This window comes from Cervus canadensis, chromosome 24, assembly GCF_019320065.1.
Source record: "Cervus canadensis isolate Bull #8, Minnesota chromosome 24, ASM1932006v1, whole genome shotgun sequence".
Lineage (NCBI taxonomy): Eukaryota > Metazoa > Chordata > Mammalia > Artiodactyla > Cervidae > Cervus > Cervus canadensis.
In genome coordinates this window covers 19740773-19767157 of record NC_057409.1, presented here as the reverse complement: position 1 = coordinate 19767157, position 26385 = coordinate 19740773, and the positions used below count along the sequence as shown (strand labels likewise).

General features: G+C 39.6%; 1 protein-coding gene across 1 annotated transcript in view; it reads left to right on the top strand.

The window, feature by feature from the left end:
• The window catches only part of COL4A3 (collagen type IV alpha 3 chain), a 161038-nt gene that overhangs the window by 111306 nt on the left and 23347 nt on the right, over nucleotides 1-26385 (top strand). Inside the window, exons 25-34 of the mRNA XM_043444777.1 lie at nucleotides 850-1032; nucleotides 3045-3213; nucleotides 5537-5629; nucleotides 6645-6746; nucleotides 7633-7730; nucleotides 8304-8454; nucleotides 8829-8942; nucleotides 9914-10081; nucleotides 11482-11571; nucleotides 11932-12066. Of these exons, the coding sequence (XP_043300712.1) occupies nucleotides 850-1032; nucleotides 3045-3213; nucleotides 5537-5629; nucleotides 6645-6746; nucleotides 7633-7730; nucleotides 8304-8454; nucleotides 8829-8942; nucleotides 9914-10081; nucleotides 11482-11571; nucleotides 11932-12066 (1303 nt within the window). The remainder of the gene's footprint in view (nucleotides 1-849; nucleotides 1033-3044; nucleotides 3214-5536; nucleotides 5630-6644; nucleotides 6747-7632; nucleotides 7731-8303; nucleotides 8455-8828; nucleotides 8943-9913; nucleotides 10082-11481; nucleotides 11572-11931; nucleotides 12067-26385) is intronic.

The following is a 26385-nucleotide window of genomic DNA, read 5'->3' as shown; positions in this document are numbered from 1 at the left end:
AAGGAGGCTTACTTAATAGTAAAGCGCTTGGTTGATACTTTTGGATTGAATGAATTAATGAATGTTGTGTGAATGAATAAGTGAATTCATGAATTTATCATCATTTCAAATGGTATCAGAGGCAGAAAGTAGATCAGTGGTTGCCTGAGGCTGAGGTTGGGCATAGGGGTGGACGGCAAGTAGATCTGAGGGAATTTGGAGGGGTGATAGAAATGTTTTAACACTGGATTGTGGCGATTGCAACACAATGTGTAAATTTACTAAAAATCATTTAGTTGTAGTCTTACAAAGGATTCCTTTTATGATATTTATACTTTAATATAATTGTTAATAAATTAAAATCAGAAAGTTGTATTTGGATAAATGCATTTAAATCAAATTATCCTTGGATGCATATTGGGGGGCTTCCCTGGTGACTGAAACAGTGAAAGAATCTGCCTGCAATGTAGGAGGCCTGGATTTGATCCCTGGGTCAGGAAGATCCCTCATAAAAAATCATAAAAAATTTAAAACCAGAAAGTTATGTTTGGATAAATGTATTTGAATCAAATTATCCATGGATGCATATTAAAATTTATCAGTATTCAAACATAATCTGAATTATAATGATGGTGGCATCATATTGAATTATATTATTATAGGTGTTGCATTGAATTATCCTAACTGAATTTTTTTTATAGTTTTGGAGGTAAAAATAAAGCCAAAAAGCTTGACATACTTGTGGGTCAAAGAAAGTGTCTGGAAAATAATTCATGTCCATTAAAATTGAAAAGTTCTTACTGACATTTTTTTAAGATTGACAAGAACAACTGTACCCAATGCAATGCAGACATTTCTCTGCTACCCTAGGGATTCCCAGGTGCTCAGGGTCAGCCAGGACTTAAAGGAGAAAAAGGTGAAGCATCTCAGCCAGAGGGACAAGTGGGTGCCCCAGGGGATCCAGGACTCCGAGGACATCCTGGAAGAAAGGGCTTGGATGGCATTCCTGGAACTCCGGGAGTGAAAGGATTACCAGGACCTAAAGGAGAACCGGTTGGTACTCAGCAACTTTTTCCAAATTACCTTCCTTCTGAATGAAGGGCTCTAAAGTTAAGACATCAGCTGATCTTGTTTCAAAAAATTATTGGAATTTCAGCACAGTTCATCCCTCAAACCAGAACAAATGTTTATAGTATTTTGACAAAATAAATATGTAGCACTCAATATCTTTTTTTCTCAATGATGTTTTCAGCCCAAATAAAATTCCACATTGACAATGATCTTGTCTCATACACAAGTAATAATTCCACATTTGTATCAAATGAGTTTATAGGGAAGTTCAGAAAATGATTAGTGACAGAAAGTTTTAGTCAGTATTTTGGGGACATTGTTCATTCTTTTAAGTAAAAATAAATGCCTGAAAGGATAAAATATTTAGTGTAATCAAAAAAATCTAAAGTGTTGTCATTTACAGTACTTAAGCTTGTATAAATCCTGTCTTTTCATGTATAAAATCTCTCACATGTTCAAGTGAGAGGTTCTTACTGACCTTTATTTTTAAATGTTATAGAGGCAGAGGCCGACCACTTATCACATATATCTGAGAGGTTCACAAGGCATGCTACTCAGCGTGTTTCATGAAATACCAGTTACTCCAAGGCTTATCAGTGTCATCCAATCAAAAGTGTTCTACCTTGAACAGGGAAACTTGGAAACAATTTAAAGCTTCATTCACAAACCCTTTAATATGAGAATATGAATTGACTCCCCAAATGTAGATATGATATGCAATCTTTCCTACATCTCTTTGTGTACAAAACCCTCTTTGGCCAGAGCAGCTAGCAGTTCCAATGTTTCAGACTCATCTTTGGCAAACTGCCAGCTGTCCCTCCAAGGCAGTAGTTATGCTTAAAAAGGGCTGGAGTACAGAATTCTTTTGTTCTAGCATTAATACAGTCCATGAAAATGAAAGTGATAGTCACTCAGTCGTGTCCGACTCTTTTCGACCTGTAGCCTGCCAGGTTCTCCTGTCCATGGAATTCTCCAGGCAAGAATACTAGAGTGGGTTGGCATTCCTTTCTCCAAGGGATCTTCCCTTCCTGGGGATCAAACCTGGGTCTCCTGCACTGCAGGCAGATTATTTACCATCCGAGCCACCAGGGAAGCCCAATATAGTCCGTATGATGCTCCTATTTACATCTCCCTATTTTTTTTTATTAGTTCTTATTATGTCCCAGAAAGTAAGGGAGTATCGAGGAACTGTTTTGAGTCTTACACCCTGCCATCTTAAAAGAAGGACTACTTAGCCACCTGTTGACATTGAACAATGAAAGTCCTGTCAGATGGGCTTCTCTGGTGGCTCAGAGAGTGAAGAATCTGCCTGCAATGTTGGAGACCTGGGTTTGATCCTTGGGTCAGGAAGATCCCCTGTGGAAGGGAATGGTTTCCCACTCCATTATTCCTGCCTGGAGAATCCCATGGACAGAGGAGCCTCGCAGGTTACAGTCAAACATGACTGAGTGACTAACACTTTCACTTTCACTTGGGGGGAAAGAGGAACTTCAATTATTTTGTCAAATTCAACTTTAAAAGATACAACTCATTTTCAAAGCTAGAGATGATGAAATTAACAAAAGATTTGAGAAAAAATTAGTACAGATTCAATATCTCCTCTGTAATGAAGATACCTGGTGAAAACCAATCAAATGATGATTTGCCGTACTGGGTTTATTTTAGAAATGTGGCATTAACATGAATGTCAACTCTGATGCCCTTTGCATCGTTGGCCAATCTAAGGTGAGATTTCTGGGCTGTTACATGCGTAGCATTCCATTATAGGACATCTCAAGTGGGACTTGAGAGCGTTAATGACATGTTGCTGGATCCCAAAAGGCAGGAAACAACAGACATCATTCAGTGCTTATTTTAGAACAATGCCTTCAATAACAACTGCCTTTTAATTCAGGATCTTCTCAATGATGACCTAACTGGTATTCATATTCATGTGAGATTGTGTAAGGAGATACTGGATGAATCACTATACGAACATATTCCTATTGATACAGGCCCTGAGTGGTGAGAAGGGGGACCCAGGTCTTCCAGGGGATCCTGGTATCCCTGGGTCCCCAGGACCCATAGGACCGGCTGGACCATCAGACTATGGACCACAGGGAGAGCCTGGTCCAAAGGGCACCCAAGGACTTCCTGGAGCCCCTGGACCACCTGGAGAAGCCGGTTGGTTAGTTTTCTTTCCAGTCCTGTTTTCCTGTGGAGTGGGTTGATGGTTCCTAGAGCTAGAAGGAATGTAACTCTCCCAAGACTAGTGAATATCTAGAAATTGACTTCTAATAAGAAGACCGTGTCAACTTATAGACTCTGGGAAAGAACATGGAGGCTGTGGTAGAGAGCAATGTTACTGAGCAATGCAGCTGAAATTTCCTAGGAATAGTCTATATCCATTCCTGATATAGAGAAATGGAATGAATAGATCCTAAGAGATGAGTGGAAGTCAGGTATGACAAACAAAGGGGAGGCAGAGACCTGTAGGATTGACCTTGAGAAGCCTCTTCCTAGCCCCAGGGCCCACTCATATTATTGCAATTTGTTCTTTTTGATCCGTAACCTCATAAATGGCTTATGAATAAAACTTCAAAATATCTAAGGCAAATGAAGAAAAGTTGTATTGACAATAGTCATAAAGTGCCATTAACTTTAGGATCTATGTGTACTGAACATAGCTGTGGTATTCAGGAGGGATTGGACCCTCATGTTTACCCGTGATGGAAAACATGGCTGAAAAGGAGAATTTCCTGTTACTGACAGTGTTAAGTAATGTTGCATTGGTAATTTTTTACTTCTAAAATCACTTTAGTGATTCAGTACCAGTGGTCTCCAAATCTTTTTATAGCATCCCTCACCAGGAATAAGATTTTGAGTGCAGCATCCCCTGTAGTATTCACATACATTTATATGTACATTCCTCGAACAACACTATATGGGAGTTAGGGGCACCAATGCTCCATGTGTATAACTTAGAATCAGGCTTTCTGTGTGTAGCTCCTCCCTATCTGTATAGTTCAACCTAGCCTGTCATGTAGTACTCTAATATTTACTATTGAAAAAATCTGCCAATGAGTGGACCCTTGCAGTTCAAACCCATGTTGTTCAAGGGTCAACAGTACATTATAAATTGCATGCATGCATTTCTGTGCATACACATATGTAAAGCTTATTTTATCATTATATTGTTATATGAGTTATATGAGTATTTTTTTCTGCACCTACTTTAAGGCTCATATTCTAATCCAAAGATTGACACACTATAGCAGACCACAGTCTAAATCTAGCCCACCACCTACTTATGTATAGTCTACAAGCTCAGAGTGGTTTTTATATTTTCAATTTATTGGAAAAATTTTTTTGAATAATATTTCATGACGTAAAAATTATAGGCAATACAATAGACACTAAAAGTTGTATTTCCTATTAAGTTTTATTGGCACACAGATTGTTCCTCACTATTCTCACACTAGGAAAGTAGAGTTATTGCAACAGAGACACATCTGGACCATAAACTCCAAATTATTTACCATCTGTCCCTTTAACAAATAGGTTTACCTCCTTCTAATTCATCTTCAAATCCTCCTCTGTTCTTTCAAAGGGAATATCATCATCAAATTTCTCCCATCACATTACTGTAAACTTATTTTTTCTATAAATATATGAATATATGGGTGATTCTGATCAGTAAAAATTGTTTTAATATTAGCCTCTGTTTTCAGAGGGCTTATCTAGTGGCTCAACAGTAAAGAATCTGCCTGCAATGCATGAGAATCAGGAGACCCAGGTTCAATCCCTGGGTTGGGACAATCCCCTGGAGGAGGGCATGGCAACCCACTCCAGTATTTTTCCTGGGAAACCCCATGGACAGAGGAGCCCGGCAGGCTATGGTCCTTGGGGTTGCAAAAAGTTAGACACAGCTGAAGCAACTGAACATGCACACACACACGCACTTTGGTCAGAACATTATCTCAAATCTTTCCCTGGGAGGCAGTCATTATTTCTTCAACCTGTAAGGAACTCAGGTTAAAAAACATGCTCAAGCTCATAGACCTTACAAAGAGCAGGGCCAAGATTCAAGCCCAATTCAACTTGTCAGGCCTCACTTCGTGCTTTATTCAGTAAACCATACTGTCTTCCTGTGAAAACTAGTCACCCAATAAATAAATACCCTGCCAGTATTCACTAGCAGTTAGGCTGAATTCCATATTATCAATATTTTTTTTAGAATAGGTTCTCTTTTAATAGATCAGCATGTTGGACTATTAACTAAAACAAGGCTTAACCAATAACAGATGCTTATAAATATTTGTCAATTGAATAAGAGAGTTTCTATGAGCTGGTAGTCCTTAAGCCAGGTTTGAAGCCTATGGAAGCAGAGATTATTTTTTATATCCCTTGGGGTATGTTTATGAATCCCTTATAATTATGTTTTTCCCTTCTGAACAAATAAAAACTTCAATATGCAAACCAATCTTATGCTGTACATTTTCTTAAGGTCCTGAGGGAGAAACTGGTGTTTCTATACCAGTCCCAGGGCCCCCAGGACCCCCTGGGCCTCCAGGCCGTGCTGGTCCCCGGGGTCCACCTGGTGAGTATCCCCTTTGCCACGCCTGGTACATGGGAGCAAATGGCACCCTGACTCTCCTGGCTAAAACTCTCCCATTAGAAGGAAAACAGATTCATTGGCTCCAATAAAGAGCTTAGGTCACAGGGGACAAGCCAACAGACAGGAGACTTGCTGTTGTCCTTTGAGGTTATCTGGACTATTCCCATTAGTACTTCTGACTCCAAAAGAGAATTGATACAATTCCTTAAGAGGGACTGGAGAGAAGAACAGACTTCCTGGATTTTTGGTGGAGGAACAAGCAATGTGAACTGCTGGTTGATTGGGACAGTTCCCATAGCTTCTTCATTTGAAAGCTTAACTTTTTTGCCAACATCATCTAAAACTTAACATTACATTCATGGTGGGGCGTGGGGGCATATAGTTCAAGACATCAAAAATAATTCATTTTAGAAGTTAAATTATATTTTCAAAATTATTTACAATATTGCATATTAATGCATATATGTAGACTCCAGAAAAATGGTACTGGTGATCCTATGTGCAGGGCAACAAAGGAGATGCAGACATAAAGGTCAGACTTTTGCACACAGTGGGGAAAGGAGAAGGTGGGATGATTTGAGAGAGTAGCATTGAAACAAGTACATCACCATATGTAAAATAGACAGCCAGTGGGAATTTGTTGTATGATGCAGGGAACCAAAGCCACTGCTCCGTGACAACCTAGAGGGATCGGATGGGGTGGGGGGTGGGAGGGAGATTCGAGAGGAAGGAGACAGGTGTATACCTATGGCTGATTCATGCTGATGTAAGGCAGAAACCACCACAATTTATAAGGTAATTATCCTCCAATAAAAAATAAAAATTTTTTAAATTATTTGTGCTTCCTAATGATAAGCTCATTAGATAGGAATGGGTAGGAAGTTGGGGTTATTATTTCTTAATTTACAAAAAGGTCTGGAATAATGCAGAAACAAACATCTTGTTTTATGGCAAGATACAGGGAAGGTGCTGACATGGATGTCTGTGTGTTTTCAAGGTATCCCTGGATCCACAGGAGAATGTGATCTGGGTCTCCCGGGGCCTGATGGTGAACCAGGAATTCCAGGAATTGGATTCCCTGGGCCTCCTGGACCTAAGGGTAAGTTTTCAAAAAATTTTAAACACAAGGTTCATTGTGGATATTTATAAAATGTAAACACATGTAATGAATAGCATAGGAAATATCCATTAAATCCTTCAAAATGATGTTTTCCACTAGTCTTAAATGGGGAAAAAAATCTTAAAATAATTTTAAGCAAAAAAGGAAGAATTCACATTTTATGCAGTCTCATCTCAATCGTATTTTTTAAAATGCAAGAAAAAAACTGGACGGAAATTCACCAAAATGGTAATAATGATTCTTTCTGATTGTGGGATTGTAAGAAATTTATTCTTCTTAATAGATACCTATACTTTGTTGTTGTTCAGTCACTCAGTCATGTCCAACTCTTTCAACCCCATGGACTGCAGCATGCCAGGTTTCCCTGTCCTTCACCATCTCCCAGAGTTTGCTCAAACTCATGTCCATTGAGTCAGTGATACCATCCAACCATCTCATCCTCCTTTGCCCCCATCTCCTCTTGCCCTCAGTCTTTCCCAGTATCAGGGTCTTTCCCAATGAGTCACTGCTCACATCAGATAGCCATGTAAAAATTCATTTGGCTGTGCACTGTATGTGAAATATACTTTTTAAAAAAGGCAGCCAAACTGTCAATCAGTATCAGTGGTTTAAACTAGAATTGCCAGAATTTAGTGGCTCTAAACAACAAAAATATAGAAGGTAATTTTTTTAAACTGGGAACCAATGTAGTCTAATTTGGAATTTACTTTTTTAAAGTGCTAATTTAGCAGTTGTCTTTCTCATTTCTCAAGCTTTCGTGAAAACTCCTAAGGCTGCTTGCCTTGCAAAAGCACTTTAAGATGAGAGAGCTACTGCGTAGGCTCTTTTAAGCCTTATCTTACAACCTTTATTATTTTTTCTCTAGGAGACCGAGGGTTTCCAGGAACCAAAGGATCACCAGGTTGTCCTGGAGAAATGGGAAAGCCAGGCTTACCTGGAAAGCCAGGCCTCCCAGGAATCAAGGTCTTGGAGAATTAAAATTTAAACTAATATGGGGGAGAAGAGGAGCAATTACGGTTGGCCAGTTCATATGCCCCTGCCAGTCAGGATGCTCTGTGTGCATAAATTGCCAATATATTTGTAGATGACGAAGATATTGATTTTTTTAAGTTTCTTTAAATTATTCCTCCCCTTTAGAAAGGAGATAGAAGGTGTAAGAATACCAAGTTGCCTCTCTATTTCTTCCTTAATCTTCAGAAGCATTTGGAGTTCTTAAAATCGGAAAACTTTAGAAACCAACATGAATAGCTATGAGAAAAACTATCAAAAGGAGAGATATCTAGACTGTAGAAAATTCCACAGTGTTCTTAACAAGTGGAGGCTAGGAAGAATTAGTAAGCACAATTTTATTTAAAAAGTCAGCAACTAGAGTTGAAAAGGGGAAATGGATGGAAGGGTGGAGACTATGCAAAAAGGGATGTAGAACCTCCATCTTGGAGATATTATTTTCAAATAAATAGCTCTAAAGACCAGTCTATAGTCAGTAAGGATTTGAAAGCATGATGCAGTGAAACTAATATCATTTTTGTGCCCTAGGGAGAGCCAGGACTAGCCATGCCTGGAGAACCCGGAGCACCAGGTTTGCCAGGAGAAAGAGGCAGCTCTGGGGAAACTGGAGAAATTGGACTCCCTGGACTTCCGGGTCTCCCTGGAGTTCCAGGAACTGGGGGGCTTGATGGACCACGAGGTACAATAGCAAGTATGGTTACCTTTTCCCACTGTGAGCTCAGCTACAATGCTGCCATTTGAGTGTGTAAGTGCTCTACAAGTGAAGAATTCTTCTCAAACTTCTAGCTCAATAAATAGAATGTGGGAGGCTTAATTATTTTTTCCATTCAACTTTCCATTCCATTGCTGCCCTACCTTTGTTCCCTCTTTTTCCCTTCCTTCCTTCTTTTCTTTTAACCAGTGTCCTCTGTATTAGACACAGGACTATGGTACTATCAATGGTAATAAATATAAGTTCCATTCAGGGGGGGAAAGTTATAGGAGAATGACTGGAATGGCAATACTAAGACCTTGAGTTTGGCATCTTATTGTGTTTTGGGCTCTATTTTGCAGGGGATCCAGGGAAGCCCGGGCCACCTGGAGAAAGAGGACCCCCAGGAATGTGCACAGAGGGTCCCATGGGAGCTCAAGGACTTCCAGGCTTAAATGGATTGAAAGGGCAACCAGGTAGGGGGAGGCCCTTGAAACCAATCACCAGGTGGGCAAGTGACATGGGACTCCTACTCTGAGCTTTGCTGCCTGACATGAGAACTGTCCAGTAAAAAGTCCTGACCACTGTTCAGTGGGAAAAGTGATTTCAAAAACAGAAACCTGTTGTCATAGATTCATTGCAGTGAATACCATCGATAGAGTACGAGACCTGAAATTACTATAGTAAAATTGGTCTATGTCTTGTATGCAAGAAAATATGAACACTGAAATTATATACAGATATATATTTACATATATATACATATAAACTCTCAAAAATATTTTACCTTGAATACTTTCATACATATATTAAAGTGGTAAATGTATCCTAATTATTGAAACAGAGTGAATGTATACAAACTAGAACATATAGTCAGTTGCTTTACAAGCAACATAAAAGAATATGAAAATAAATCTAATTATGAAGATGAGGTGGTCATGGGGAATTTACTATCTTTTTGGCTTCTCTCAACCAGGTTTGTGAACTATTTCTGGGGAAAAAAAATCCTTTAGGACTCAGCTACCACACTTCTAATATGATCACAAGCAAAATTTTAGCCAAAATGTTCATTGTTGTAGTGGTGCTATCATTGTTTCCAGAAGCATCTGAGACTTGCCAGATGAGTGGTTCAGTACCAATCCTGCAGGTTAAAGACTGAGCCACAGTCAGAAAGTGCATTCCCAAGATGTGCCTGCAGGACTAGAAAATAAATCTAAATTCTAGATTATCATCACTTCATGAAGCATTGAAACACAGAATCTTAAAGCCAGAAGGGATTTTTGAATTCCACAAAAGGGGACCTAAATCAATCAATTATATCAATCATTAGATAAGTGTGTGATTTGCTCAAATCACAGAGCTAAGTATTTACAGCCGTGAAATATATCTGGAGTTGGTGGGGAAAGCAGTTGTGTGTTCATTTTTTCATTCATTCATTTATATACAGGCAGAAGAGGTGAAACAGGGCCAAAGGGAGACCCAGGTATCCCGGGCTTGGATAGGTCAGGATTTCCTGGAGAACCTGGACTACCAGGAACGCCAGGTCACCGAGGGGAGATGGGACCACCTGGTCCAAAAGGATATCCAGGAAATCCAGGATTTTTAGGGCCACCAGGTACCCTTGCTTTTGTTATTCTTCTTCCCTTGTTTTCCACATTTTCCTTTTAAGTTACTGTTGTTTAGTCAGTCGTGATTCCACTTGTTTGCCTTAGCATGAATAGAATGCTAGATTTCTAATTTAAAAAAAAATAGATATGCAACAAATAACAAATGTTTACTGTATAGCACAGGGAACCATACTTAATATCTTGTAATAACCTATAATGGAAAATAATCTCAAAAATGATATATATGTATATGTATGACTGAATCACCTTGCTATGCACCTGAAATGTTGTGAGTCGACTATACTTCAATAAAATATATATAAAGAAAAAAATAAAAACTCACAACAACAAAAACAAGCAAAAAAAGACTTTAAGACCTGTAGCAATAAAACTCCGAGAAGAAAAAAAAAATTACAAATTCAATCTCTTCACTTCTTATAGATCTATTCAGACTTCCTATTTCTTCTTGAGTCAATTTTGGTAATCTGTGCCTCTCTAAGAATTTGTCCTTTTTGTCTAAGTTACCTAATTTTGTGGCATATCATGGTTCATAGTATTCCCTTATAACTCATTTTATCGCACCAATTTTTATGCTTTGTATATTTGGGGGAGAATGTTTCAACAGTCTTCTCATGGTATAAGGACCTCGCTGATCTCTCCTCAAGAGAAGAGCCCAGAACAGCATGACATATATACACGACCATGTGTAAAATAGGTGGCTAGTGGGAAGTTGTGGTATAGCCCAGGGAACTCAGCTCGGTGCTCTGTGATGACCTAGAGGGTTGGAATGTGGTGGGTTGGGAGGGAAGCTCAAAAGGGAGGGAATATGTGTATACTTATAGCTGATTCCTTTTGTTGTGCAACAGAAACTAATATAACACTGTAAAACAATTATACTCAAATTTTTAAAAGTTTTTAAAGGAAATTGAAAAAGGACTCAATCTGCTAATTAATCTTTCATTTATACTATTGAGCCTGTAGTATATGCCATCACTATTCCAGGCCCTAGAGACACATTGCTGAATAAGACTCCACCTCCGACAGTGGGGACACAATAACAAATACATTGAAGAACTAAATTCATCTAGAGACAAAGGTTGTGAAGGAAGTAAGATAAGGGAATATAACAGAAAGTTATTGATCAAAGGTTGGGAGGAGGAAAGGCTCCTGAACTTCAGCCATAGTCTCTCCTCACCCACAACTGTGATGTACTATCAATGACTTCTACATCTGTGATATAAGAAAAAGGCCATTTCCTGACCCATCTCCTAGACTATTATGATTATTTTCCTATTTACAGAAACCATTTTTTCAACTCTCTTTCCTCTAAGTATACTTTATTTTATGGAGTATTTGCTTTTCTCATTATTTACAACGTGTGCTGCCTTGTGTTAATTTCTTTCCACAGGTGAAAAAGGAATAATGGGGATGATGGGGTTTCCAGGCCACATTGGTCCCCCAGGGCCTCCTGGGAACCCAGGCACCCCAGGACAGAGGGGTAAGTGATGGAGTATCTTCCAGCTATTAAAAGGTGTGAACAATATTCATTTAATTAGCAGAAACATGAATTATATTTTATTCTTTGAGGAGAAAGTATTTCTGAGGGAATCATGTATTTAATTTTGCAGTTTTCTGTATTCCTTTTTCTCATTTGAATAGAGGCATATTTTTCTCCCTATAGGCTTTGACCACTGCCCTCATGTGGCTGCCTGTTTGGGAGCAACTATTCATCAAGTTCTTAGCCCTATTAACCTTTTTTGGTTTATTTGTCTTGTTTTATGATCAGCACTGTTAGCTTTCGAATCCTCATGGACTTTTAAAGAATTAAGGGACTGATGCTGTTATTCCTGTCTTTTAGGGAGCTTTGGAATTCCAGGAGTAAAGGGCGCAAGAGGACCCCCAGGAACCAAGGGGGAGCAGGGAGAGAGAGGAACTCCCGGGTCTCCCCAGATATTCCACTTAGTGGGGGACAAAGGGGAGCCAGGACTCAAAGGTAAAGACTTCTTTACAGCTAGACCAGAACATCAGAGCTGATTCTAGGACTAAGAAATTATCCAGGAAAATCCCTTTAGTTGACATATGAGCACGGTGAGGCCCAGGGTTTAATTTTGCATCCAAGCACACAAAGCCGGTTGACGGCTGAGTTCCACTAGAACTGGGTTTTGTGCACTTTAACAATAATACATCGCCTCTTTAATCATAACTTTTTATTTCTAAGTTAATTCTGCATTTCAGTCTGCTGTCTTTAAACTGTCACCAGTCAATTTTTAGATTCTAAGCCTCAAAGCCCCCCTTTGGCCAAGAATGGTGAAAATGAAACCTTTAGAAAACTCCACATAAAAAACTTCCCTGGCTGGAATAGAAACTTCCACTTCAAATTCTACTCTGTTCTATCAACTGCCAGGATGAATTTTTCTGATTGCATCTAAAAACTGCTTCTCATGCTCAGAGACCTTTGGAGAATAATTACTGAAGAGAAACTGTTTTGATTACAAGTCAGTGACTTTAAAAGGCTGATAATTGTTAGCTACAGCTGTTAAAATTCAAACCCATTCACATTATTTCAAATTATTTAAGCACTTTGTATGACAGGTTTTGTTATATGATCAATGCAATCAATATTAAATCAAAATTTAAGAAAGTTTGCCTTGCAGTCTTCCTGATCAAATTGAGTAACTTTAGTAAAACAGAGAATTGCTGGGTAAAATTAAATGTTTGCAGATCAAACTTATATATCAGGGAAGATAGTGTGCTTGTAGTTGCAAAACCATATCAAGTTTTGGGTAATTTGTAATCAATTTTGAGAAGTCAGATTGTATTCAACAAATATTTACTTATTTTTCTGGTAAGGATTTACAGTCCAAGTAGATTTGATTTTAAAATTCTGTTTATAATTCTGTAGACCAAGCTGGCAAGCTAAATAGCCATCTCTCCTAGAATTAGGAAGGACTTCACATAAGTGACTTCGACCAGTGTTCTGGAGTGTGATTGAATCCAACTGATTCTCTAACTTAAAAAAATGGCTAAGCATTGGAAAAAACTACGATTTTTTTTCTATAAAGGAAAATGAGCAAGTCAAGGTCTTTGGGATGTGTGCATACTTGCTAAGTCACTTCAGTCATGCCTAACTCTAAGGTCTTTGGGATGGTCCCCCTCTAATCTGCTGTCAAAGAGATAGTTTAGTTATAGGTGCATACAGAATGCACAGAAGACTGTGCTGCCTTTTTAGCAATGAAATAGAAAGTAGTATTAATTTTATAAAACTCCTCTGGAACTGGTCTAAGTCAAGACATAAAAAGAAAAAAAATACTGGCACAAATGTCCAGTCTTCATAAACAAACACTGCTTCACTAAATTATCCTAGATGATTTAGGTAGTGTTGCAAACATTTTGGAAAAAAAATATGAATAGCATATCTGTGCTTGCATAAACTAAATTTGGCTCTAACATCATGAATGCACAATGGAGACTAATTTATAATTAAAAATTGTTTCTGTGAAATATAGAAGGACACATGTTATTTCTATGCTTCTAACAAAGTACAGTATGCATGGAGGCTGTCCTGTATGTTTCCTTTTGGCTTTTCAAACACATAACCAAGGAGCAGACCGTGAACAGCAACAGCAAAAGATCATACTATCTAGACCTTGCTAATTTCAATATGATTCATTTTTTTATCTGAATTTCTGACTTGAAGACATCCATTGCAAATAGTGGAAAAGCTATTAAAGGTACAAAAAAGCAGTCTTCCCCTCCTTGAGGAGTCTGCATGGGAGATTTAGGCATACGTGCAAAGAGAAGGAGATGGCAACCCATCCAGTGTCCTTTCCTGGGGAATCCCATGGACAGAGGAGCCTGGTAGGCTACAGTCCGTGAGTCACAAAGAGTCAGATATGACTTAGCAACTACACAACAACAAAAAGAAAATGAATAATACAATAGAACTGTTGTGTTACTTTTAGCAAAGACCTATGATGCCCTTCCCACATGCAGGTACTATTCCAAATTTTACAAATAGTGACTCTTTTAATTCTCACAACAACCCTATGCATAGATGATTGCTATCATCCCATTTTACAGATGGGAAATAGAAAGGTCACTCTGTGTCATTCTGATAGGAAGTGCAGAGATGGACCTCACTCTGATGTGGTTCCAAAGTCCATGCTCATTGAGGGCGAATGGATACATGTGTACGTATGACGGGCTCCCTTCACTGTTCACCTGAAACTGTCACAGCATTGTTTGTTAATCAGCTATCCCCCAGTACAAAATAAAAAGGTAAAAAGCAAAGTCTATACTCAGCCTTCTCACTCTGCCGTCGGCTGGGTACCAAGACACTGAGCTCTGTGGGAGATGAACACAGCAGCAGCTGCTGCTGCTAAGTCACTTCAGTCGTGTCCAACTCTGTGCAACCCCATAGACGTCAGCAGAGAACACCTCAAATGGGGTAGTCAAAGAAGCCTCATGAGCCCAGGAAACTATATTCAATATCCTATAATAAACTATAATGGAAAATAATATGGAAAATAATATATACATATACTACTGAATTACTTTGCTATACAACAGAAATAACAAAACATCGTAAGTCAATGATACTTCAATAAAATAAATTTTTAAAAAATCCTCCATGAAGGAGAATCTAAATTGTGAGTAGGTTTCAAATAAGCAAGGAATATTCTTGGCTTAAAATCTTTCCAAGTCTCCCCTTGTTTTAAGAATTCAAATTTCTTAGACCAGCATCCAAGTTTCTCTACCACTTGCCCTTTGCCTACCTCTCCAGCCACATAATATTTATCTACTCAACAATTATTTTTATAACCTACTGACTGGGCATTTTACTCTGTCCTGAAGACAGAGGGGTAAACAAAGCGGTGCTAATATCCTGGTCACGAGGAAATTCAGCTCAGTGGAGGAAAGAGACAGTCATGTCTCTGAAATGATTTATATCCAGGGCCAGGTAGTAAATATCTTAGGCTTTGTGGACCACCTGTGACCCTAGCTGCATATTCTTCTCTGGTGTTTCTGTTTGTTTGTTTACAACCCACAAAAATGTGAAAGCCATCCTTGGATCTCCAACCATAAAACATTAAGCCAAATTTGGCCCACAGGCAGTATTTGCCACCCCTTAAAAAACAAACCAAATGAATAAACCAAACAATACATATTTTAGATTATGGTAAAGGACATATATGGAAAAAAACAAAAGTTACAAAAGAAAAAATTCTAGCCTCTTGCCACTTACCACCCCTTCACACATGTATTTTCTTGTCTAGGAATTCCTGTTCCATTGCATGCTTTCTCCATCCAGCTGGCTCCCACTTGGTCTTCAAGATTGAGCTTAAAAATATCACCTCTTCTTGGGACTTCCCTGGTGGTACAGTGGTTAAGACTCTGTGCTCTCAATGCAGGAGGTCTGAGTTGGTTTCCTGGATGGACAGCTAAGATCCTGCATGCCTCATGGTGCAGCCAAAAATAAAAATTGAATAAAAATTTAAAAATTCCCCCTCCTCTCAGAATTCTTACCTGTAGCACATTGTGCCCAACTCTATTACAGGAACTATCTCACTGGGTGGTGATTTTTTATTTGGCTCTCTCCAATTAAATACTAAAAACCGGGACAAAGGGAATGTGATTTACTTGTCTCCAGTACTCAAAACAGGACCAGTCTATTAATTAGTACTCAATCCATATGTGAATGAATGAATATGTAAGCAGGGAAACTTTCAGACAAAGGAAGTGAATCTGCTTGAGGAAAGGCACAAGCCAGGCCTTGGACTAAGTGCCCATGAAGGGAATTCATCATTAACTCTGTAGGCAAAAGAGAGGCAATGAATCTTTTTCAGCAGGAGAATAATGTGATCAAAACCATGTTTTAGGAAAAGCAGGATGGTGGTGTGGGACTAGTAATTCCAGCATTACCACTAACTGATGGTGTAACTCTAGATTAGTTCATTGACTTCATAGTTCAGTTCAGTTCAGTTGCTCAGTCGTGTCTGACTCTTTGCGACCCCATGAATCGCAGCACGCCAGGCCTCCCTGTCCATCACCAACTCCCGGAGTTTACTCAAACTCATGCCCATCGAGGTGGTGATGCCATCCAGCCATCTCATCCTCTGTCGTCCCCTTCTCCTCCTGCCCCCAATCCCTCCCAGGATCAGGGTTTTTTCCAATGAGTCAGCTCTTCGCATGAGGTAGCCAAAGTATTGGAGTTTCAGCTTCAGCATCAGTCCTTCCAGTGAACACCCAGGACTTATCTCCTTCAGGATAGACTGGTTGGATCTCCTTGCAGTCCAAGGGCCTCTCAAAAGTCTTCTCCAACACCACATTCAAAAGCATCAATTTTTTGGCACTCAGCTTTCTTCACAGTTCATTCAACTCTCACATCCATACATGACCACTGGAAAAACCATAGCCTTGACCAGACAGAACTTTGTTGGCAAAGTAATGTCTCTGCTTTTTAATATGCTGTCTAGGTTGGTCATAACTTTCCTTCCAAGGAGCAAGCGTCTTTTAATTTCATGGCTGCAGTCACCATCTGCAGTGATTTTGGAGCCTAAAAAAATAAAGTCTGACGCTGTTTCCACTGTCTCCCCATCTATTTCCCTTGAGGTGATGGGACCGGATGCCACTGACTTCTTCTTTTTTTTTTTTTTCATTTATTTTTATTAGGTGGAGGCTAATTACTTTACAATATTTCAGTGGTTTTTGTCATACATTGACATGAATTAGCCATGGATTTACATGTATTCCCTATCCCGATCCCCCCTCCCACCTCCCTCTCGACCCGATTCCTCTGGGTCTTCCCAGTACACCAGGTCCGAGCACTTGTCTCATGCATCCAACCTGGGCTGGTGATCTGTTTCAACCTAGATAATATACATGTTTCGATGCTGTTCTCTCGAAACATCCCACCCTCACCTTCTCCCACAGAGTCCAAAAGTCTGTTCTGTACGTCTGGGTCTCTTTTTCTGTTTTGCATATAGGGTTATCGTTACCATCTTTCTAAATTCCATATATATGTGTTAGTATACTGTAATGGTCTTTATCTTTCTGGCTTACTTCACTCTGTATAATGGGCTCCAGTGTCATCCATCTAATTAGAACTGATTCAAATGAATTCTTTTTAATGGCTGAGTAATATTCCATAATGTATATGTACCACAGCTTCCTTATCCATTCATCTGCTGATGGGCATCTAGGTTGCTTCCATGTCCTGGCTATTATAAACAGTGCTGCGATGAACATTGGGGTGCACGTGTCTCTTTCAGATCTGGTTTCCTCGGTGTGTATGCCCAGAAGTGGGATTGCTGGGTCATATGGCAGTTCTATTTCCAGTTTTTAAGAAATCTCCACACTGTTTTCCATAGTGGCTGTACTAGTTTGCATTCCCACCAACAGTGTAAGAGGGTTCCCTTTTCTCCACAGCCTCTCCAGCATTTATTGCTTGTAGACTTTTGGATAGCAGCCATCCTGACTGGCGTGTAATGGTACCTCATTGTGGTTTTGATTTGCATTTCTCTGATAATGAGTGATGTTGAGCATCTTTTCATGTGTTTGTTAGCCATCTGTATGTCTTCTTTGGAGAAATGTCTGTTTAGTTCTTTGGCCCATTTTTTGATTGGGTCATTTATTTTTCTGGAGTTGAGCTGCAGGAGTTGCTTGTATGTGTTTGAGATTAATCCTTTGTCTGTTGCTTCATTTGCTATTATTTTCTCCCAATCTGAGGGCTGTCTTTTCACCTTACTTATAGTTTCCTTTGTTGTGCAAAAGCTTTTAAGTTTCATTAGGTCCCATTTGTTTATTTTTGCTTTTGTTTCTAATATTCTGGGATGTGGGTCATAGAGGATCCTGCTGTGATTTATGTCGGAGAGTGTTTTGCCTATGTTCTCCTCTAGGAGTTTCATAGTTTCTGGTCTTACATTTAGATCTTTAATCCATTTTTAGTTTATTTTTGTGAATGGTGTTAGAAAGTGTTCTAGTTTCATTCTTTTACAGGTGGTTGACCAGTTTTCCCAGCACCACTTGTTAAAGAGGTTGTCTTTTTTCCATTGTATATCCTTGCCTCCTTTGTCGAAGATAAGGTGTCCGTAGGTTCGTGGATTTATCTCTGGGCTGTCTATTCTGTTCCATTGATCTATATTTCTGTCTTTGTGCCAGTACCATACTGTCTTGATGACTGTGGCTTTGTAGTAGAGTCTGAAGTCAGGCAGGGTTGATTCTCCAGTTCCATTCTTCTTTTTCAAGATTACTTTGGCTATTCGAAGTTTTTTGTATTTCCATACAAATTGTGAAATTATTTGTTCTAGTTCTGTGAAAAATACCGTTGGTAGCTTGATAGGGATTGCATTGAATCTATAGATTGCTTTGGGTAGTATAGCCATTTTGACAATATTGATTCTTCCAATCCTGAACATGGTATATTTCTCCATCTGTTTGTGTCCTCTTTGATTTCATTTCTTTGTGTATAGGTCTTTTTCTTTAGGTAGATATACTCCTAAGTATTTTATTCTTTTTGTTGCAATGGTGAATGGTATTGTTTCCTTAATTTCTCTTTCTGTTTTCTCATTGTTAGTGTATAGGAATGCAAGGGATTTCTGTGTGTTAATTTTATATCCTGCAACTTTACTATTTTCGTTGATTAGCTCTAGTAATTTTCTGGTAGAGTCTTTAGGGTTTTCTATGTAGAGGATCATGTCATCTGCAAACAGAGAGAGTTTCACTCCTTCTTTTCCTATCTGGATTTCTTTTACTTCTTTTCCTGCTCTGATTGCTGTGGCCAACACTTCCAAAACTATGTTGAATAGTAGTGGTGAGAGTGGGCACCCTTGTCTTGTTCCTGATTTCAGGGGAAATGCTTTCAATTTTTCACCATTGAGGGTGATGCTTGCTGTGGGTTTGTCATATATAGCTTTTATTATGTTGAGGTATGTTCCTTCTATTCCTGCTTTTTGGAGAGTTTTAATCATAAATGAGTGTTGAATTTTGTCAAAGGCTTTCTCTGCATCTATTGAGATAATCATATGGTTTTTATCTTTCAATTTGTTAATGTGGTGTATTACATTGATTGATTTGCGGATATTAAAGAATCCTTGCATTCCTGGGATAAAGCCCACTTGGTCATGGTGTATGAGTTTTTTAATAGGTTGTTGGATTCTGTTTGCTAGAATTTTGTTAAGGATTTTTGCATCTATGTTCATCAGTGATATTGGCCTGTAGTTTTCTTTTTTTGTGGCATCTTTGTCTGGTTTTGGAATTAGGGTGATGGTGGCCTCATAGAATGAGTTTGGAAGTTTACCTTCTTCTGCAATTTTCTGGAAGAGTTTGAGTAAGATAGGTGTTAGCTCTTCTCTACATTTTTGGTAGAATTCAGCTGTGAAGCCATCTGGTCCTGGGCTTTTGTTTGCTGGAAGATTTCTGATTACAGTTTCGATTTCCTTGCTTGTGATGGGTCTGTTAAGATCTTCTATTTCTTCCTGGTTCAGTTTTGAAAAGTTATACTTTTCTAAGGATTTGTCCATTTCTTCCAAGTTGTCCATTTTTTTGGCATAGAACTGCTGGTAGTAGTCTCTTATGATCCTTTGTATTTCAGTGTTGTCTGTTGTGATCTCTCCGTTTTCATTTCTAATTTTGTTAATTTGGCTCTTCTCTCTTTGTTTCTTAATGAGTCTTGCTAATGGTTTGTCAATTTTGTTTATTTTTTCAAAAACCCAGCTTTTAGCTTTGTTGATTTTTGCTATGGTCTCTTTAGTTTCTATTGCATTTATTTCTGCCTTAATTTTTAAGATTTCTTTCCTTCTGCTAACCCTGGGGTTCTTCATTTCTTCCTTCTCTAATTGCTTTAGGTGTAGAGTTAGGTTATTTATTTGGTTTTTTTCTTGTTTCTTGATGTAAGCCTGTAATGCTATGAACCTTCCCCTTAGCACTGCTTTTACAGTGTCCATAGGTTTTGGGTTGTTGTGTTTTCATTTTCATTCATTTCTATACATATTTTGATTTCTTTTTTGATTTCTTCTATGATTTGTTGGTTATTCAGAAGCGTGTTATTTAGCCTCCATATGTTTGAATTTTTAATAATTTTTTTCCTGTAATTGAGATCTAATCTTACTGCACTGTGGTCAGAAAAGATGACTGGAATGATTTCAAGTTTTTTGAATTTACCAAGACTAGATTTATGGCCCAGGATGTGATCTATTCTGGAGAAGGTTCCATGTGCACTTGAGAAAAAGATGAAGTTGATTGTTTTGGGGTGAAACATCCTATAGATGTCAATTAGGTCTAGCTGCTCCATTGTGTCATTTAAGGTTTGTGTTTCCTTGTTAATTTTCTGTTTAGTTGATCTATCCATAGTTGTGAGTGGCGTATTAAAGTCTCCCACTATTATTGTGTTACTATTAATTTCCTCTTTCATACTCGTTAGCGTTTGCCGTACATATTGCGGTGCTCCTATGTTGGGTGCATATATATTTATAATTGTTATATCTTCTTCTTGGCTTGATCCTTTGATCATTATGTAGTGTCCTTCTTTGTCTCATTTCACAGCCTTTACTTGAAAGTCTATTTTATCTGATATGAGAATTGCAACTCCTGCTTTCTTTTGGTCTCCGTTTGCATGAAGTATTTTTTTCCAGCCCTTCACTTTTAGTCTGTATGTGTCTCTTGTTTTGAGGTGGGTCTTTTGTAGACAGCATATATAGGGGTCTTGTTTTTGTATCCATTCAGCCAGCCTTTGTCTTTTGGTTGGGGCATTCAACCCATTTACATTTAAGGTAATTATTGATAGGTGTGGTCCCGTTGCCATTTACTTTGTTGTTTTGGGTTCACGTTTATACAACCTTTGTGGGTTTCCTGTCTAGAGAAGATCCTTTAGCATTTGTTGAAGAGCTGGTTTGGTGGTGCTGAATTCTCTCAGCTTTTGCTTGTCTATAAAGCTTTTGAGTTCTCCTTCATATCTGAATGAGATCCTTGCTGGGTACAGTAATCTAGGTTGTAGGTTATTCTCTTTCATTACTTTCAGTACGTCCTGCCATTCCCTTCTGGCCTGAAGGGTTTCTATTGATAGATCAGCTGTTATCCTTATGGGAATCCCTTTGTGTGTTACTTGTTGTTTCTCCCTTGCTGCTTTTAATATTTGTTCTTTGTGTTTGATCTTTGTTAATTTGATTAATATGTGTCTTGGGGTGTTTTGCCTTGGGTTTATCCTGTTTGGGACTCTCTGGGTTTCTTGGACTTGGGTGACTATTTCCTTCCCCATTTTAGGGAAGTTTTCAGCTATTATCTCCTCGAGTATCTTCTCATGGCCTTTCTTTTTGTCTTCTTCTTCTGGGACTCCTATGATTCGAATGTTGGGGCACTTCACATTGTCCCAGAGGTCCCTGACGTTGTCCTCATTTCTTTTGATTCTTTTTTCTTTTTTCCTCTCTGCTTCATTTATTTCCACCATTTTATCTTCTACCTCACTTATCCTATCTTCTGTCTCCATTATTCTAATCTTGGTTCCCTCCAGAGTGTTTTTGATCTCATTTATTGCATTATTCATTTTTTGTGTGTGTGTGTGTGTAATAAAGTTTTATTAAAGTATAAAGGAGGTAGAGAAAGCTTCTGACATAGGCATCAGAAGGGGGCAAAAGAGTACCCCCTTTGCTAGTGTTAGCAATGGAGTTATATACTCTCCAATGAATCCAAAGAATATCTGGAGGTTGTAAAGACCTCACCAGACCCACTCCCATAATTTACATTTTAAAATAACAGAGTTGGCCAGAAGGTTTAATCCAAAGATTGTCCTCAGGCAGGATACATCCTTGTAAAGACCAGACCTACTCCCATAATTTATGTTTTAAGATAACAGAATTAGCCAGAGGGTTTAGACTGTCCTCAGGCAGGATACATTATTGTTATATAATCCTAAGGAATGTAGAGGAAAAAAAAGTAAAAAAGTTTGTCCTTTTTTCCTCCTTGAATATCCCAGACCTCTCTCTCCTTGGGGACCCCTAGACTTCTTATCAACTTGCCTAGGAAATGACTCTCTCATTCCCCCCCTTTTCTTTTAGGAGAATTATGTTGCCTAGGGAAAAGGGGCGTCATTCTCATTCCATAACTGCTTCCGAGCTGACAAGGGGCATTGTCCCTAAATTGGTGAGGCAACATATTCTCCTAATCCTCATAGTGAGGATGTCTGATCCAGGGGCTCCAAGTAATAGTTGGAGGAGGCTGTGGCACTCATAGGAGCTCGGACAACTATTTGTAAATTAAAAGCTTTTAGACGGTTAGAAAACCCCATTATACAGTTACAGATGTAAGGCAAAATAGTCATTAAACCAAGTTAAAATCAAAATGAAAAGTCACATTATGTCCATAGTTACATCAGTCCATCTTAAGGTTGTTAGATGTCATCAGTTTAAGAAGAGGCATCACATGTGATTGTTGTCGAAGGTATTCGCAGACTTGGAGAAAGTCTTTTCCTTGAAGTGGAGATGTCCACCACGGGAAGCCTTCCACCGATGAAGTGGGGAGTGCTCCGCAGACCCAGCAGTTAGACCGATTGTGGAATGCAGCATAGGAGTGAGCCCAGGACAGGAAGGCATTGTCTTGAGGATCAAACGGCAGACTCAGGATTTTTGGAGTCAGCAGAAGTAGGCTCACATAGATTATCAGGCCCATCTTGTCCTGAAGGATCCCGGACGAGCCCCCATGATGAAAGGTTGTTGCTGAACGATAAGATAAGACGCGGGATTCTTGGCCTCCGGAGGAGACGAATTCAATCCGGGGCCAGAGACGAGGCTGGATCGCTCAGAGCTTTTGTGTAATAAAGTTTTATTAAAGTATAAAGGAGATAGAGAAAGCTTCTGACATAGGCATCAGAAGGGGGCAAAAGAGTACCCCCGCATTATTCATTTTTAATTGACTTTTTTATTTCTTCTAGGTCCTTGTTAAACATTTCTTGCATCTTCTCAATCTTTGTCTCCAGGCTATTTATCTGTAACTACATTTTGTTTTCAAGATTTTGGATCATTTTTATTATCATTATTCTAAATTCTTTTTCAGGTAGATTCCCTATCTCCTCCTCTTTTGTTTGACTTGGTGGGCATTTTTCATGTTCCTTTACCTGTTGGGTATTTCTCTGCCTTTTCATCTTGTTTAGATTGCTGTGTCTGGAGTGGGCTTTCTGTATTCTGGAGGTCTGTGGTTCCTTTTTATTGTGGAAGATTTACCCAGTGGGTGGGGTTAGACGATTGGCTTGTCAAGGTTTCCTGGTTAGGGAAGCTTGCGTCAGTGTTCTGGTGCGTGGAACTTGATTTCTTCTCTTTGGAGAGCAATGGAGTGCCCAGTAATGAGTTTTGAGATGGGTCTATGTGTTAGGTGTGACCTTGGGCAGCCTGTATGTTGACGTTCAGGGCTATGTTCCTGTGTTGCTGGAGAATTTGCGTGGTATGTCTTGTTCTGGAGCTTATTGGCTCTTGGGTGGTGGTTGGTTTCAGTGTAGGTATGGAGGCTTTTGGACGGTCTCTTATTAGTTAATGTTCCATGTAGTCAGGAGTTTTCTGGTGTTCTCAGGTTTTGGGCTTAAGTCTCCTGCCTCTGGATTTCAGTTTTATTCTTCCAGTAGTCTCAAGACTTCTCCAACTATACAGCACTGATAATAAAACTTCTAGGTTAATGGTGAAAAGATTCTCCACCGTGAGGGACACCCAGAGAGGTTCACAGAGTTACATAAAAAGAGGAGAGGGAGGAGGGAGATAGAGATGAGCAGGAGGAGAAAAAGGGGGACTCAAGAGGAGAGAGACACATCTACGCAGTTATCTGTTCCCAAAGTGTTCTCCATAGCCCAGACACCCAGAAAGATTCACAGAATTGGATTGGGAAGAGAAGGGGGAAGGAGGAAATAGAGGTGTTCTGAGGTAGAAAAGAGAGAGTCAAAAGTGGGAGAGAGTAATCAACACACTACTGAATAGAAATGAGAACTGAATATTGGATTCTTAAATGTCCAAAATTTATATCCCATACTAAAAAACACAGATTAAAAATCTAGCATAGAGGTTAGACTCTTTAAAATACAATATATAAAAACAAAAACAAAAGCACCAAAAAAATTTATAAATATATATGAAGTTCAGTTTAAAAATAGGGCTTCTCTCTTTTTTTTTTGCAAGGTTATATTGAAATGAAAATGAAAATTAAGGAATAATAGAGGAGTATTAGAGGACTTTAAAAGGAAATAAGAAAAACAAGAAAAAGAAAAACAAGAAAAAAAATAAGAAAAAAATTTTTTTCCCTAATTAAAAAAATCATAAAAATACATGAAAATGAATGTTAAAGAGTAATGGGGGAGTAATAGGGAATTTTGAAAGAGAATAATAGAGAAAAAATAAAAAAGAAAAGGAAAGAAAAAAATTTTTTTTAATTTAAAAAATATATATATATATCTCTAGGAATTTCTCTGGAGCTGTTGCGGTCAGTGTGGGTTAGGTTCAGTTTCAGATAGCTCCTTGTTCCAGCTTACACTTCTCGATATCTATAGGCCCCTTCCTTCCAGTGTAGTTGGTGTTTCCTACAGGGATTTTAATCTGTTGCACCGGTCCTTTCTAAAGCGGTTCCCTTTGTCTATTTGGTTTCTGTTTGCCGTCTCTTCAGTGTCTAATTTCCGCCCTGACACAGGCGGGCAGAGGTGGTCTCTCATTTAGGTTGCTAGTTCAGTCCTGCAACGGGAGGGTGGGGTGCTGCAGACAGATACCGCTGTGTGTGGGGAGCACTCACCGTTTTCCAGCCACACTGGGTTTGCCCCTGCTCACGGTTGTCTGTGCTTTCCCTGTCTACACTGCTCAGGCTCCCGGCTGCTCTATTGGGAGCGTGCCCTGCGCTGCGCGCCGTTCCAGTTTTCGGGTACTCCACAAAAGCGCGGACTCGGTTGTGCCTGCGTTTTGTGCCTTCCCCGGCCTGAGCAGCTTAGGCAGCCAGGAGCTTGACGGGCACACTCTCCCTGGGTGCTGCACACCCTCTCCCCTCCTCGGCCCCAGCCTCAGTTTCTGCGTGCGCAGTCGGGTGCCAGCGGCTTGTGTTTGTTCTCAGGAGCTGGCCTCTAGCCGCGACCCTCCCGGCGGCGGATGTCAACCATCCAGAATCTCAGGAAGTCTTTGGATAGAAGCTGGAGGCCTGTTTGCAGTGTGGGAGGGGATGCCATCTCTGGGGCCGAGTTTGCCCCTTTCCCCTCCCCGCTGCCTCCTACCTCCGGCGGGGATGGGCCGGCCGCAGCCGGCTAGCTCTTCTCTGGAGTTTCTCAGTCCCTTTGTTTTGCGAACGGCCGGCAGTGTGTTCGGGCCGGTTAATTTTCTCTCTTGCTATCCCACAGTTTAAAAAAGCTCCCTCTGATTGCTCTCAGGGCCTTCGGCCTGGTCCTTGCCCTAAGCAATTCCGCCCGCTCCTCTCCATTCTGCCCCCACTTGCTGGTGGCGGATGCGGGCGTCTGGGGTACTTTTCTGCTGGGAGTTGCTTTTAGGCATGTAATCTGTGGGCCTTATTTAATTTTTCCTCCCACTTAGGTTGCCCTCCGAGATTTGAAAACTTCCCCCAGACCCGCCAGTGCGAGGGTTTCCTGGTGTTTGGAAACTTCCTCTATTAAGACTCCCTTCCTAGGACGGGTCTCCGTCCCTAGATCTTTTGTCTCCTTTTTATCTTTTATATTTTGTCCTACCTCCTTTCGAAGACAATGGGTTGCTTTTCTGGGCACCTGATGTCCTCTGCTAGCGATCAGAAGTTGTTTTGTGAAATTTGCTCAGTGTTCAATTGTTCTTTCGATGAATTTGTAGGGGAGAAAGTGATCTCCCCGTCCTATTCCTCCGCCATCTGGGCTCCTGCCATTGACTTCTTAAGGGGTCTCAGTTTTCTCATCTCTCCACCCAATCTGGAAAGGCTCAAGAATTCATTGAGATTGCCTGAAGGTTAAATCAGATAACTAAAAGAAAATAATGTCTTCCATAAACCAGTTACTTGATAAATTATAGTTGTAATAGATGGATTAAGAATGCAGTAGTCCAAATAAGAGTAGTGTATTAGATGATCCTGTCATTAATTAAAAAAAAAAAAAGAGGGACTTCCCTGACGGTCCAGTGCTTAGGAATCTGCCTTACAGTGCAAAGTACATGGGTTTGATCCCTGGTCAGGGAGCTAAGATCCCACATGCCACAGAGCAACTCAGCCTGTGTGCTACAACTACTGAGCCCTTGCACCGCAAATAGAGAATCTGTGTGCTGTAATGAAAGATCCCCCATGACACAAGGAAGATCCCACATGCCACAGCTCAGACCCAACAAATATA